At 44.2% G+C, this 13,926-nt stretch overlaps 1 protein-coding gene across 1 annotated transcript in view; it reads right to left on the bottom strand.

The window, feature by feature from the left end:
• Positions 1-11,168, bottom strand: part of ANKRD28 (ankyrin repeat domain 28) — a 183,243-nt gene extending 172,075 nt beyond the window's left edge. Inside the window, exon 1 of the mRNA XM_043965044.1 lies at positions 10,787-11,168. Coding sequence (XP_043820979.1) covers positions 10,787-10,813 — 27 coding nt within the window. The 5' untranslated portion in view covers positions 10,814-11,168. The remainder of the gene's footprint in view (positions 1-10,786) is intronic.
• Between the last annotated feature and the right edge of the window lie 2,758 nt (positions 11,169-13,926).

The raw sequence follows: 13,926 nt of genomic DNA, 5'->3' as shown, positions 1-13,926 counted from the left end.
CTTGCCTGTTCTTGTATCCCCTGAATTCAGTTTACTGTTTGTGCATCAGTTTACTGATTGTGCAGCTCGTATTCATATACTTATTCCTAGCCCCTAGCCTCTGTTCCTCCCAGCTCTCCACCCACTGAAATCCTGCCCAGGTGACTTTATAGGTCTGTACCTACTTCTGTGACCTTAGACAAAGTCATTTCACCTCTCTGTGCCTCAGTTTCTTTGTCTGTAAAATGAGAAGGCCTGAAAGCTTCCTTTCTGGTCTAAATCTCTGATCTATATAATTCTATTCTCTGACACTATTGTATTTGGCCATATCATGGACCTAAGACCCGACTATAATTACATAAAGACTTCAGGAATTCTGAACTAATTTTGAATGAGGGCCCGCATGTTTTTCACTTTTACCCTGTGAAAAATTCTAGTCATAAAATATTTTAAAAGAAATAAATGAATGTTACACTTAAATTCATAATTATTCAAACCTATAGCTAAAACATTGTCAGCTAGAAGCCCTTTCAAACTTGATTTGATGGAACGAGAACAGTTTACAAAACATAGTATCATTTTAAGTGGTTTTTGTACTTCAACACTTGAAAGGCTTAATGTTACCCTTACAATCTTGTTTACTAATTTTGTATTATGATAGAAGCAGCAAGGCTTAGTAGATAGAAAACTGGCTTCAAGTCTTAAATATGCTACATACTTACTGACTTACATGACAAGGCAAGTGAATTAAATTCTCAAACCCACAGGAATAGGTCAAAGGGCAGCTAAGTGGTACAGTGCCTAAAATTCAAGCCCTGGAATCAGGAGGACTTGAGTTCAAATCTTCAGACATTTACTAGCCACTTAAGCCCCACTGCCTCCCCTCCCCATGGCCAAAAACAAAAGGGGGGTGGGGTCAGAGTGCCAAAGGTGACTGAAATAACTCAACAACAACTATAGTTGGATAGGCTCAGAAAGTAGCAACCTCCTTTGGAAAAGCAAGTTCTTCACCTAGAGCTCCCTACACTAATGAAATCACAAGTCCAGTCAAAAAAAATAAGTTATAAATCTGAAGTTTTGCTATAGTCAATTCTTAATTATCCACATTTGAATAACCTACATTGTATATTAATTTTTAAAAACTTTTCTAATGCACTTCTTGTTGCTGATATTGTTTGTCCTTCATTCCCAAAGAGGGCCATAACATCAGGAGGTGATGTCATGACTTGAAGTGAATTGGATTTAAGTGAGGGAGGGCTGTACAAGGTCACCAACCTCAGTCTCCTCCAGAGCCACCTGGGTCCAGTGGTAAGATAAACATCAGGATGACTGGAGATGGCCCCAGATGTTTGAGGCAATTGGAGTTAAGTGACTTGCCCAGGGTCACACAGCTAGTAAGTGTCTGAAGCTAGATTTGAACTAAAGGACTGATGACTTCAGGCCCAGCACTCTATCTACTCTGCTGAACTGTACCTAGCAGGTACTTAAAGTCTGAGTAAAACCAAACATAATTTAAAAACCCAAATCAGGTCTTCCTTTCACACATGTGTACAGGATACCTCTCCCTACAACCTAGGTCATGAGTAAAAACTGTTTTGTTTAAGTTAATATAAAAACTAAAGGGAGCAAATCTGCTAAAAGAAAAAAACTTGAAACCATACCAAATCCAAATATATATGTCCACCATGCCCAGTGTAGGTCACAATGACTACATTAGTATGACCCCTTGGTATTAATTCCTATCACAATAACATTTCAATTCAAGAAGCATTATTACATGCCTAAGTAGAAAGCACTGTCCTAGATACTGAGCATACAAGACAAAAACAAAGCATTCCCTGCCCTCAAAGAACTTACATTCTACTGAGGGATGTGACAGATACACAAATTAGTATTATCAAATATTCAAATGGATCTAGCATTTCATAAATATGGGTATCCCCTCCAATAATGCAGCTCCCCCCTTCCTAAAAGATAAAATGGTGAGTGTAGTGGGGAGAGAAGGAAAGCTCATCTAGCACCAATCAAACCCCTTTCAACAAGCTACCTGCCTACCTTCACTTCCTCTCCTTTTATTCCTTAATCTGTGGCCATGTACAACCTCACTATTTGACCCAAATATCTCTCTCCAAAATTGCCAGTGACCTCTTACTTGGCAACTCTGATATTTTTCACTCAGTTCTCATCCTTCTCTCAGCCATATTGGCAGCATTTGACACTACTGACCACATTCTCCCTTGTGCTGCACACTCTTTTCTCTGAAGTTTCATGAGGCTCTTCTCCCCATTCTCCTGCCTCATCATCGCTATCATACCCCATAACCATGTGTACCCCAAGGTACTGTCCAAGGCCCTCTTTTCTCTCCACTCTCAGTAATTTCGTCAGATGTTTCATTATCTCTATGCAGATGATCCCTCATCTTCAGTCCAACCACCTACTGAACAGTTCCAACTGGGTTTCTCAAACATCTCAAACTCAACATGTGCAAAACTAAACTCATTAACCCTTTCCTTTTCCAAACTCTATTTCTGTCAAAGACAACATCATTCTTCCACCCTCACTGGTTTGTAAACTCATTATCCTTCATTCCTCAAGCTTATTATCCCTCTAATAGCTAATCAGTTGACAGATGTTGTCCTATCCATCTCCACAACTCAAACTCCATCCCTTCTCTCTACTCAGGCAGCTACTCATTCAGGCCCTCAACTCTCAATAGGATTATTGCAATAGCCTCCTGGTTGTTCTTAAGACCTCGAGTCCCATCGCTGCTAGGTCATCCTTCTCACCACTATCAAAGTGATTTTCCTTAAACCCAGCTTAAAGATAAGACCAACTCTCCTACTCAATCAAATCCAGGGACTTCCTAATGACTGTAGGATAAAATATAAACTTTGTTTAAATCCCTTCACAACTTAGCCTCAACCTATCTTTTCAGCCTCACTGGATATTATTAGGTAGTACGCCCCAACCCCTGTGCCCACACTGCAGTACAGCCAAACTGACCTTCTCTGTTCCCCACATGCCGATCAGCCAGTCCCATATGCCTGAAATGCATACTCTCTTCAAAGTTCCCTCTCTTCCTTCAAGACACAACTCAAGTACCATGAAAGCCTTTCTTGATCCCTCAATTGCTATTGTCCTCCCTCTCAAATTACTTTGTATCTAACCACTTTATATTTTCTGTATATTTATTCTGTATAGATTGCTATGTGTCCTTATCTCTCCCATTAGAATAGAACATCTTGTGAGTAGGACTAGTTTCAGTTATCATACTTTACCTTCAGTGCCTTAATACACGCTTTGTTGCTTCCGGGAATGTGGGCCAGCCAGTGCAAAGGCACAGAGATGGGAATGGGAGTGTTGTGAAAGGAACAGAAAAAAGGGCAGTAAACCCATTAGATCACGGAGTGTGGGAGAAGGAATGAATAATGTGGCCAGAAAATGAGGGGATGCCCATCATATGGGAAAGATTGACTAAAATTGTAGTATGTGAATGCAAATAGAATGCTACTGTGATGAGGGGAAATGCTGCTGCTTTCAAAGAGATACAGAAAGACTTGTATAAACTGAAGAGTGAAGTGAGCAAAACCAGAAGAATAATTTAACATTAATAGTATTCTTTTTGTGGGGAGGCAACTGGGGTTTAGTGACTTGCCCGGTATCTTGAGGCTGGATTTGAACTCAGGTACTCCTGACTCCAGGGACAGTGCTCTATCCACTGTGCCACCTCACTACCCTTATAACATCAGTATTATAAAAACAACCTTGAAGATTTGTATGAACTAAAAAAGAATGAAATAAGCAGAAGCAGAAGAACAATTTATACAGAAACAATAAAACAAACAACTATGAAAGCTCTAAGAACTCTGATCAAAACAATTGACCGTCCATGATTCCAGGAGAACTAATGATGGACTGCAGTGTGTTATGAGACATGTATTTCTGGACACAGTCAGTGAGGGAAGCTGTTTTGTATACATGTTGCAAGGCTTTTGGCTTGAGTTCTTTTCCCAATGGGGTGGCAGGTGAAAGAAAACATTTTTTCACTAATCACCAGTGAAATCATAGATCCTGAACCCTTCCCTTCAGCCTCTCCCCTCAATTTCAAGTGTGAATGAGACTGGAAAGATAGGTTGTGAGTGGCTTTACAAGAATGGTGGTGCAGAAGCAGGGAACTGAAAAGAAATGGTAAGTTTAGAGGAAAAGATAACGAAATCTTCTTTGAGAATGTCACATTAAAGATGCCTATAAGACATCTGTTCACAGAAGAGACAGTAGGCCTGATTGACAGGATTCAGAGAAAGCAAAGTAGCATGGAAAAAGGAAGGAAAGAAAGGTGGGATCCAGATTGGAAGAACCTGAAATCGAGGCAGAGGGGAGCCATTTAAGGTCTTCCCTTAGGAGTGTGACAGTCACACCTATACCTTGGAGAGATGATTTTGGCAGCTGTGTGGAGGATGGATTGGAGAGGGCTAAGAATGGAAGCAAGGTGACCAATTAGGAGGCTATGAAAGTCAACTCAACTCTTCATGCAAATTGAATTAACCACATTAATATGAGGTACTGAGTTCCCCCCACATTTAATATGCTCAGTATATTAATTTGTGCCATGTTAAAATGTCACCTAACTGACCTCATTGTTTCAAATCTTCTTTCCTCAATCTTCTCTCCTGCACAAACTAATCTTTAAAAACTCGTGACTGGGGGCGGCTAGGTGGCACAGTGGATAAAGCACCAGCCCTGGATTCAGGAAGACCTGTGCTCAAATCCGGCCTCAGACACTTGACACTTACTAGCTGTGTGACCCTGGGCAAGTCACTTAACCCCCATTGCCCCGCAAAACAAACAAACAAACAAACAAAACAAAAATGAAACAAAACAAACAAAAACCTCATGACTCTCTCTCCTGCCTACTATACAAAGTCCAGTCTCCTAAGCAGAGTAATCACGATTTGGCACCACTGGCACCTAGCCAGTATACTTCCTATTACTATTTAGATGTCTGGTGCCTCTCAAAGCAGTCTCCTTGGGGCAGCTAGGTGGCGCAGTGGATAGAGCTCTGGCCCTGGAGTCAGGAGTACCTGAGTTCCAATCCGACCTCAGACACTTAACACTTACTAGTCACTTAACCCCAAATGCCTCAATTTAAAAAAAAAGCAGTCTCCTTGCCATCACCCCACAAACGTTTTATTTCTCCTCCTCTCACCATCTCCCTTTCTCACTTCTCTATAGCCCTAAAATGTTCTTCTCTACAAATCTAAATTGTGCCAATCCTTAGTCCTTCAAATCCTACCTGGTCCAGACTCTTTCCAAACATTTCCTTCCATATTAATATCTCCCTTTTATTAACTTCTATAGGATCTGAAACAGAGACCCCCAGCCTTTTTGTTTCCTTTTTTTTAAAAGAGGTGCTACTTTTAATTTAATGAAACTTTGAGACAGTAGGGAAGGAAAGGAGCTGAAGCCAGCAAAAAGGTGCTGGCCACACTAGTCCCCCCCTTGCTGGGGGTACCCTGGGATATGGCAGTGGGCATTCTAACAGCAAAAACTGTCTAATCATTTTCCATATTTACTAGACAGAGATTCAGCACCTAAGAAAGTATGAAAACACTTTATTATACAACATTTTGTACTGTTCTCTAGTACTTTGATGTATATTATCTTAAAACTGTAAGCTTTAAGAAGATAGGACTCATACCTTTTCTTTTATATTCCACTGGACCTAGAGAGCAGGGTCCACAATAAGTGAAAATAATTGTTAATGCCTTTAATAAACATGTTCTTCGGTTGTTTCCTATGAACTTTCTAAAAAGTGAAAGATTCCTTGAGATAAAGAATAATATCTCCCCTCCCCCTTTAAATCTTCCCAAAGTGCCTAGCTATGGACACATTAAAGGACTTCTTTCTATCTAAAGCAGGGATTAAATTGCTACCACCCAGCTGGAACCCATTCCCCAAGACCCATGAGAAGTTTTAATTTACTTGTGTTCAAAAGCAGTACCAATCACACCAAAACCCCAACCCAGGTAAGTAGAACAAAACAATTGAGAATGTAAAAGATATAAATGAGCATATGTGTAGTCAAACCCACAGGTATAAAAAAGAAAATGACTGTTCTTTTATTACTCTAACATAAATGTTTAACTCCCCCAAAGCAAACATTCTGAAATGAAATAATTTATGCCAAAGTAGGAGAGCATGAGAGATAATGGATAGAGAAGTGGCCTCTCACTATCTCTCAGCAAGATCTAGGTTCAAGTGCTACCTCTGATACAAACACTGTAGGCTGTGTTACCGGGACTGGGGTCATAAGGTCTCCTTGCTCCAGACTTCTGTTGCACAACAGGTGCCTATCTGCATTGGTAGAGGGAGTATCTCAATGGGAGTTCCCTAGACCAATGAAATTACAGGACTTGACCCCACCCCCCCACCCCCTATGTGTAGAAATACCTGGTCTAGTAGTCAGTTAAGTAATAGCACTCCTGGTCTACCTGAGGTACCCTCAAAATAGATATTTTTAATGATATGAAATCAAAACAATTTATTTTTAAAATGAAAAGAGCCTTATAAAAAAATAAGATAATCACAGGGTTATAGAAATTCAATTTCTCTTTAATGAGGGTGTACTTTATGAATCATGGCTAACAAATTAAGTAGTGAGTTAAGTAGTGATCTAGCAGAACCATTTTGCATCAACACCACCTGTCAGGCAAAACTTTGTCTCCTTTGTCCCTAGCAAATTCCATACACAAATTGTAACCTCTTTCTGGACAAGAACTACCATTTTGTTCCCATCTTTAGCATCCTGCAGTAGTTAGTTTAGTGACTTTATTTCACATTAGGTAGCTGTGTGATCTTGATCAAGTCATGGAACCTTTTGGGATTGGTTTCCTTTATAAAAAAAGGGAATTGGACCAGATGCCCTTTAAGGTCCTAGAAGGATAAGAGCATCTCTAAATGAAACTGGAAGGGGGGGTGGGGTGGACTGGGCTGACATTTTTACTTCTCCAAAAGATGAGAAATTAAAATGTTGTTTGTCCTTTGTTCTAAAGAAGGACCATAACATCCGGAGGTGATGTCATGACTTTCACTGAATTGGATTTAAGTGAGGGAGGGCTGTGCAAAATCACCAACCTCACTTTCTCCTGCAGAGTCATCTGGTTCCAGTAGCAAGATATATATATATCAGGAAAGGGCAGCTAGGTGGCAAAGTGGATAAAGTGCCGGCCCTGGATTCAGGAGTACCTGAGTTCAAATCTGGCCTCAGACACTTGACACTTACTAGTTGTGTGACCCTGGGCAAGTCACTTAACCCCCATTGCCCGGTGATTGGGGTTAAGTGGCTTGCCCAGGGTCACACAGCTAGTAAGTGTCTGAGACAGGATTTGAACTGAGGTCCTGACTCCAGAGCCACTGATCTGTGCCACCTAGATTTCCCAAAATAAAATGTAGTACAAGTTGGAAGCACTTCTATATTCCTCTAACCATCTACAAAAACTAAGTACCATATTCCAGTGCTTCCTAACCCCATAATTACATTAAGTCAAGGAGGGCCATTTTAATTAAAAAATTGTTTTGATATTGATTATTGATTTGATATCGGTTATTGTTTTTCCTTTGTTCTCAAAGAGGACCATGACATCTAGAGGTGATGTCATGACTTGCAGTGAATCTGACTTAATTGAGGGAGGGCTGTGCAGGGTCACCAATCTCACTCTCCTCCAGAGCCATCTGGGTCCAGCGGCAAGATATATATCAGGACCACTAGAGATGGCACCAGATGTTTGAGACAACTGGAGTTAAGTGGCTTGCCCAGGGTCATACTGTATCTGATGTCACATTTGAACTCAGGTCCACCCAACTTCAGGGCCAGTGCTCTATCCACTCTGCCACCTAGCTGCCCCGCTACCTCTGGTAAGACAGAGACTAAGGCTGGACTTGGGATTTCACTGATACTGGTAAGGAAATTTTCTCTATACAGGTAAGCACCTTCTTTGAAATGTAATAGTCCTGGAAAGAGTTGCCTAGGGTACCAAAAGGTCAAGAATCAACTAACCCAGGGTCACATACACAATATGTAGCAGGGGCAGGACTTGAATCCAGGTCTTCCTGGATCCAAGGCTAGCTCTCTATCCACATGCCTTTTCCACCTTTAGGTGGTCTACAATATTGCTGGTGCTGGACTACACCACAGTGAATGGAATACCTGACGAGTCAGCAAGGCCAGGCGTTTACTAGAGGCACAACCCCAGCTGTTAAGAGCTCTCTCCTGACCCTCAAATTTTCTCAACTATAAAACAAGGGGTTAGACTTACTCTTAAGGAGCCTCTTCTGGAACCTTTCTGCTCTAAATTTATGATCTCATGATCCCTACACTCCAGAAGCCTGTAGAAGTAGAACAGTTTTTAGAGAATACAGAAATGCCACCAACTTCAGGATTATTCTTTAAATCAACTGGTCAGACAAAAAGTTGTCCAGAAGACCCAAGAGGCTCTTTATTACTTCCTTCTAGGGCTTCTCTTTCTTACCTGTAAAATGAAGCCGTCCATTCCCTTAGAGACTCATTAGAGTTTGTAAGGGTCCTTCCCACTCTAAAATATTACACACAGACATGGTGCAGTTTTAAGCTTTACTAGTTTAAAACAAGAGGTTGCCTTGGCTAAGTCATTTCACTCTCAGCATCCCTTCTATAGTCTCTTATTATTAGTAAAAATAGTTTACATCGAGATTTAAGGTTTGCAAAGCACTGCACGTGTTATCTCATTTGATCCTCACCAACACTCCTGTGAGGTAGATGCCATTATTATTCCCATTTTGCAGATGAGGAAAGGAAGAGAGAGGGTAAGTAACTCGCCCAAAGTCACACTCTAGTGTTTGAAGTAGGATTTAAACTCAGGTCTTCCTGACTCCACATCTAGTGCTCTCAAGTCACTGCACCAGCTACATATGATACATTGTAGCATGTAAAATGACTCAAGGAAAAAGCTTTCCAGTAGAAATTAAAATGAAATCATTAAATTCTTTTCTTAAAATCCACTAAAGAGGAGCGGCTAGGTGGCTGGATAAAGCACCAGCCCTGGATTCAGGAGGACTTGAGTTCAAATTTGGCCTCAGACACTTGACACTAGCTGTATGACCCTGGGCAAGTTACTTAACCCTCATTGCACACCCCCCCCCCCAATCCACTAAAGAAAGTCTGAGAGCAGTTTACCAAATTCACACTAGTGACTATGGGATAAATTACTGTAACAGTCTATTAATCCCTCCTCTGAACTATGTTATTGCATTTGTGTCTTAATTTCATTTATTTTGGTAACTTTACTACTTAAAAAACCCCATGTCACTAAATATTTTGAAGCTAAAATAATGGATTCAGCCATCATGTTATTGCTTTATGATTTTTTTCAGTTTCACAAACACAAACATGCTGGTACAAACTGGACTCCAACTCTAGTTATTTGGACTGAGGTTTCAACAGAACAAGAGCACAAGCAAAACATTAGTTTGGTGTTGTTTTTTTTTAAGTCCACTGAGGTTTTAGGTGTACAAAATGATATGAATCAAATACAGATTCTTTCCTCTCATTTTAAGAGCAATACCCTACTTCATTAATTACTTAGGGGGCAGTATTAGTAAGGCAGTACCATTGGACTGATAGAGAACAGCAGAAAACCTGGCTACTTGAGTTGTACAACGTTATGTTGTGTGATGCACATTATTAAACTTACAGAGGGTGGTAGAAACCGTTTTAAAGTGAATTTAAACTGAAATTTAACTGCATGTCATTTAAAATTTTTGTAAAATTTGACATCAATGATCCTGCATCTCTTTTGACAAACACACTCAGCAAGCCAAGGCAGCAGGCAGTTTTTTCAGTGTCATGCCCTGATGATGTCAACACCAGCTGGTACTCTCTTGCTACCAAAGGATACATAATTTCAGGCAGTTATCAATGGAAACCAAGCTGGATATAAAATAAAGCTTCATATTCTCCATGCAACAATTTTCAGCACTCAACATCTGGATGTATATGATCTCTGAGGCAGAACTTTTAAAAAGTATTTTGGATCCTCAAACCTCCCCCCACCCCTACTTTGAAAAAACGCTATTGCACCCCCTCCATTTCAATACATAAGTTCCAACTAAAATCGGTTTCGAAGCTTTTGTTTAGAAACCACCACGAAGTTCCCGGCAGAAGCAAGCTTCCCAGTCGTCCACTAACTGTACCAACAGCCTGAACCAAACACGCGACCGCATCGAGGCACATGTCGAGACCAGTGGTGTCACGGATCCCACAACTCGCGTGTCTCGGGGTCGGCTCTGAAACCTTGTCCTCTTCCTAGGGATCAACGCAAAATTCCACCCAGTGTTTCAAGCACGAGAAGCTTCCATTCCTCGAAGCCGGCGCCTCCCCATACGCCTGCACCGGCTGGAGGGGAGGCTCATTTAAAGTTCACAAAGAAAACGTGTTCGCGGCCACCCCGAGAGCTACGGCTTCTCTCCGCCCCCGAGTGACAGGTCCTCTCGGCCCCCGGGGTCTTCTTCAGCCGGATGTTAGCCGGCGATGGAGACGCAGCCCGGGAAGGACGGCCCGAGGGGGGCTTGGCGGGGCTCGGTTCGGTTCGCTCCCCACCCCGCCCCGCCCGGGATCCCAGCCCGGGGAGACGGTGCAGCCACCGGTTAGGCCGGAGCCCCACCTGGCGCGGGGGCGGGGCGAGCTCCAGGTGCCCCCCCCCGCGGCGGGCGCGCGCACGCACGTGCCCGAGCGCGCCCCCCGGCCCCCGCCCTCCCGCTGCCCTTCACCCACCTGGTCCCGGAGTTTGAGGAACACCATGGCGGGCGCCGCCGCCACCGCGCACCATCCAGCGGCCGCCTCCGCGCCCCGCGCCAGCCTGGGCAGGGGGCGCGGCCCGGCCGCCGAGGGGCGAGCGGGGCGAGCGTCCGGCGAGGGTGGCCGCGGGGCCGGGGGCGGCGGCCGAGGGGCACGGGTGCCGCCTCCTGCCGCTGCTGCCGCTGCTCCTCCTCCAGCCGCCGCCGCTCCGGTCCTCTCTCCTTTCCTCCTTTCCTTCCTTCCTTCCTTCCTTCCTTCCTTCCCCCGCTGCCTCCTCCGTCGCCGCCGCCTCGGCCGCCCGCCCTGCCCCTAATGCCCCGGCCCCGGCGGCAGCATCCCAACTCCACTCCACAACATTACCGCCACCGCCACTCACCACCACCGCCCGCCCCGATTGGCCCCGGCGCGGGGGACAGGCCCAGAGTAAGCGGCGCCGGGATTGGCCGCGCCGCCTCCGGGCCCGCCCTCCCGCTCCCTTTCTCTCTCACCTTCTTCCCCCTCCCCCCGCCGCCCCCGGTGGGGGGCCGGAGCCCGGGGGAAGGGGGGAGGGAGGGGGCGTGTGCGCCCGTGCGCCCTCGCGCGAGGACCGCCGGGGCGGGCCTGGGAGCGGAGGGGGCGAGCAGGTGGAGGCGGAGGGAGAAGTGGGGCGCGGGGGTGTGCCCCAGGATCGCACGTGGAGGTGGCGAAGGGAGGCGAGACGCGCCCCCTCTTTATGGAGGGCCGAGCGCGCGCGCGTGTCACCTGCGGGGAGGGGATCCGGGACACGCGCAGGACGGGCGTGGAGGCAGGGTCTCCTTTGTGCCGGGCGGCAGGTGCTGCCCACGCCGGGGCACGTCGGTCGCCAGGCGGCCCTGTGCTCCCGGATGATGCGGGGAAGGGCACGGGGCTTCTCCACGCGCGGGTGTGTCTCCTGCTCGCCCATAGATAAAACCTCGGACGTGGAGTTAAAGAAATCACGCCCAGCCATCCACAGAATCAAACCGCTTTTTCTTTAATCCTGCTCCCATTGCCAACGTGGGGGAGGGGGGCGTGCATGGGTGGACTTTTTTTCCTGCTTCTCTGTTTGCTACCTCCCCTCCCGTCCTCCCCCCTTAAGAAAAGATACAGATGGTTTAGAACACAAGTGTGTGACGTCATGCTTGGTTCTAAAATTCTCCCCCACGTATCCTCTCATCAGTTATGTCTCAAAGGACAAATTTTTATAGAGAAAATATTGATTTGAAGCCGGTGGGAGCTAGAGGAAATTCAGCCTTCCTAAGAGAATCTGTCAATTCATAATAGCCCTGGAGATGCCAGATGATCCTACAACAAAGACCCCCACCCACCCACCCAAAGAACGGGAAATAAAACAATAATTTAAATGACTCGAAGGCGTCTCACTAATTTCACAACGGGTAATCAATTCAGTATAAAAGTTTCTCAGATCCTCCACCCTACAAATGTTTATAGCTATAGATATTAAAAGTCAACCCAAAATAGCATTCAAGTTATCCTAAAGCTGACAACGAAAGACTATCTTTTGATACTTGGTTAACACATCCAAAGTGGGACTAAACCTCAGCTGAGCTGGATTTTGTTATACCGAACATTATCTTGGACCAAATCATTGTTTCTACACATCTCATTGTCTCCATCCATCAAATAGGGGGTGTGGATCTTAACATTTCAATGAGGATGCCTGAATCCATTTTAAATGGTACAAAGCTAGAACAATAATAAATGAGTGTTGAATTGAAGTTATCCAAAACAGGCAGTTAATAATGCTGTAACAACGCTTGTTGGTTACAAAGTACCTCCTAATCTTACCTTTGTAAATAGTTACCATAGGCTAGGCAGGGCTGACTTATGTTGTAGGCAAGGTGGGGAGGGATTTAACTACATTCATTCATTCTTGCCCAGTACACAGTACACTATAACACTATGAACTTGGTCCTTGGTTTATAAATTTACTGTAGCTCAAAGTTCTTGAAATGTACAATGACTAAGTGATTGCTGGGGAAGAATTTTTTAAGAATGTGAATGCTATGAAAGTTTGAGTCCTAATTACAGTTTGAGTTTGAGTTTTAATAGTCCCGAGATTGAGACACTGAAACTTTATAGTGCATTTCCCAAATTTCTCTTTAAAAATAATGACAATAGGGGCAGCGAGGTGGTGCAGCGGATAGAGCACTGGCCCTGGAGTCAGGAGTACCTGGGTTCAAATCTGGCCTCAGACACTTAACACTTACTAGCTGTGTGACCCTGGGCAAGTCACTTAACCCCAATTGCCTCACTAAAAAATAAATAAATAACTAAATAACGACAATCCCTTATAACACATTATCCAGGACACCCTTCTAGACATTATTCTTGTTAATCAGTGTTCTAGATTTGGCTTCCATGTCCTTGACCTTAAAGAGCTTACAGTCTAATTGGAAACACACACACAGAGAATATTATATATTACCATGGTAGTGAGGTATAGTGAATATACTCTTAGCTTGAAGTCAAGAAGACCTGGTTTTAAATATTACCTGATTCCCACTTTTTATTTTTGGTCAGTTGTATTTAACTCTTTGTGATCCCATTTGGGCTTTTGTTGGCAAAGATACTAGAGTGGTTTGCCATTTCCTTCTCCAGCTCATTTTCCAGTGAGGAAACTGAGGCAAACAGGGTTAAGTGACTTGCCCAGGGTCACACAGCTAGTAAGTGTCCGAGGTCAGATTTGAATTTAGGAAGATGAGTCTTCCTGACTCCATGCCAGGTGCTCTATCTGACTCAGACATTTGATACTTACCAACTGTGTGACCCTGGACAAGTCATTTAACCCCAATTGCCTCAAACATCCAGGGCCATCGCCAGTTGTCCTGATGTATATCTTGCCCCTGGACCCAGATGGCTCTGGAAGGGAGAGTGAGGCTAGTGACCTTGCACAGCCCTGCCTCACTTAAATCCAATTCACTGCAAGTTGTGACATCACCACTTGATTAGATAGTTCTATTTGAGAACGAGGGACAAACAACAACTTTTTTGAGGTAAAATCCTGCATCTTCAACTACCTATTCAACATTTCAAATTGGATGTCCCATACACATCTCAAACTTACTACATACAAAATGGAACTAACCATCCTTCCT

Source organism: Dromiciops gliroides, chromosome 5, assembly GCF_019393635.1.
Source record: "Dromiciops gliroides isolate mDroGli1 chromosome 5, mDroGli1.pri, whole genome shotgun sequence".
Classification (NCBI taxonomy): domain Eukaryota; kingdom Metazoa; phylum Chordata; class Mammalia; order Microbiotheria; family Microbiotheriidae; genus Dromiciops; species Dromiciops gliroides.
Note: the sequence above shows the minus strand (reverse complement) of the source record. Positions and strands in the feature narration are given on the sequence as shown.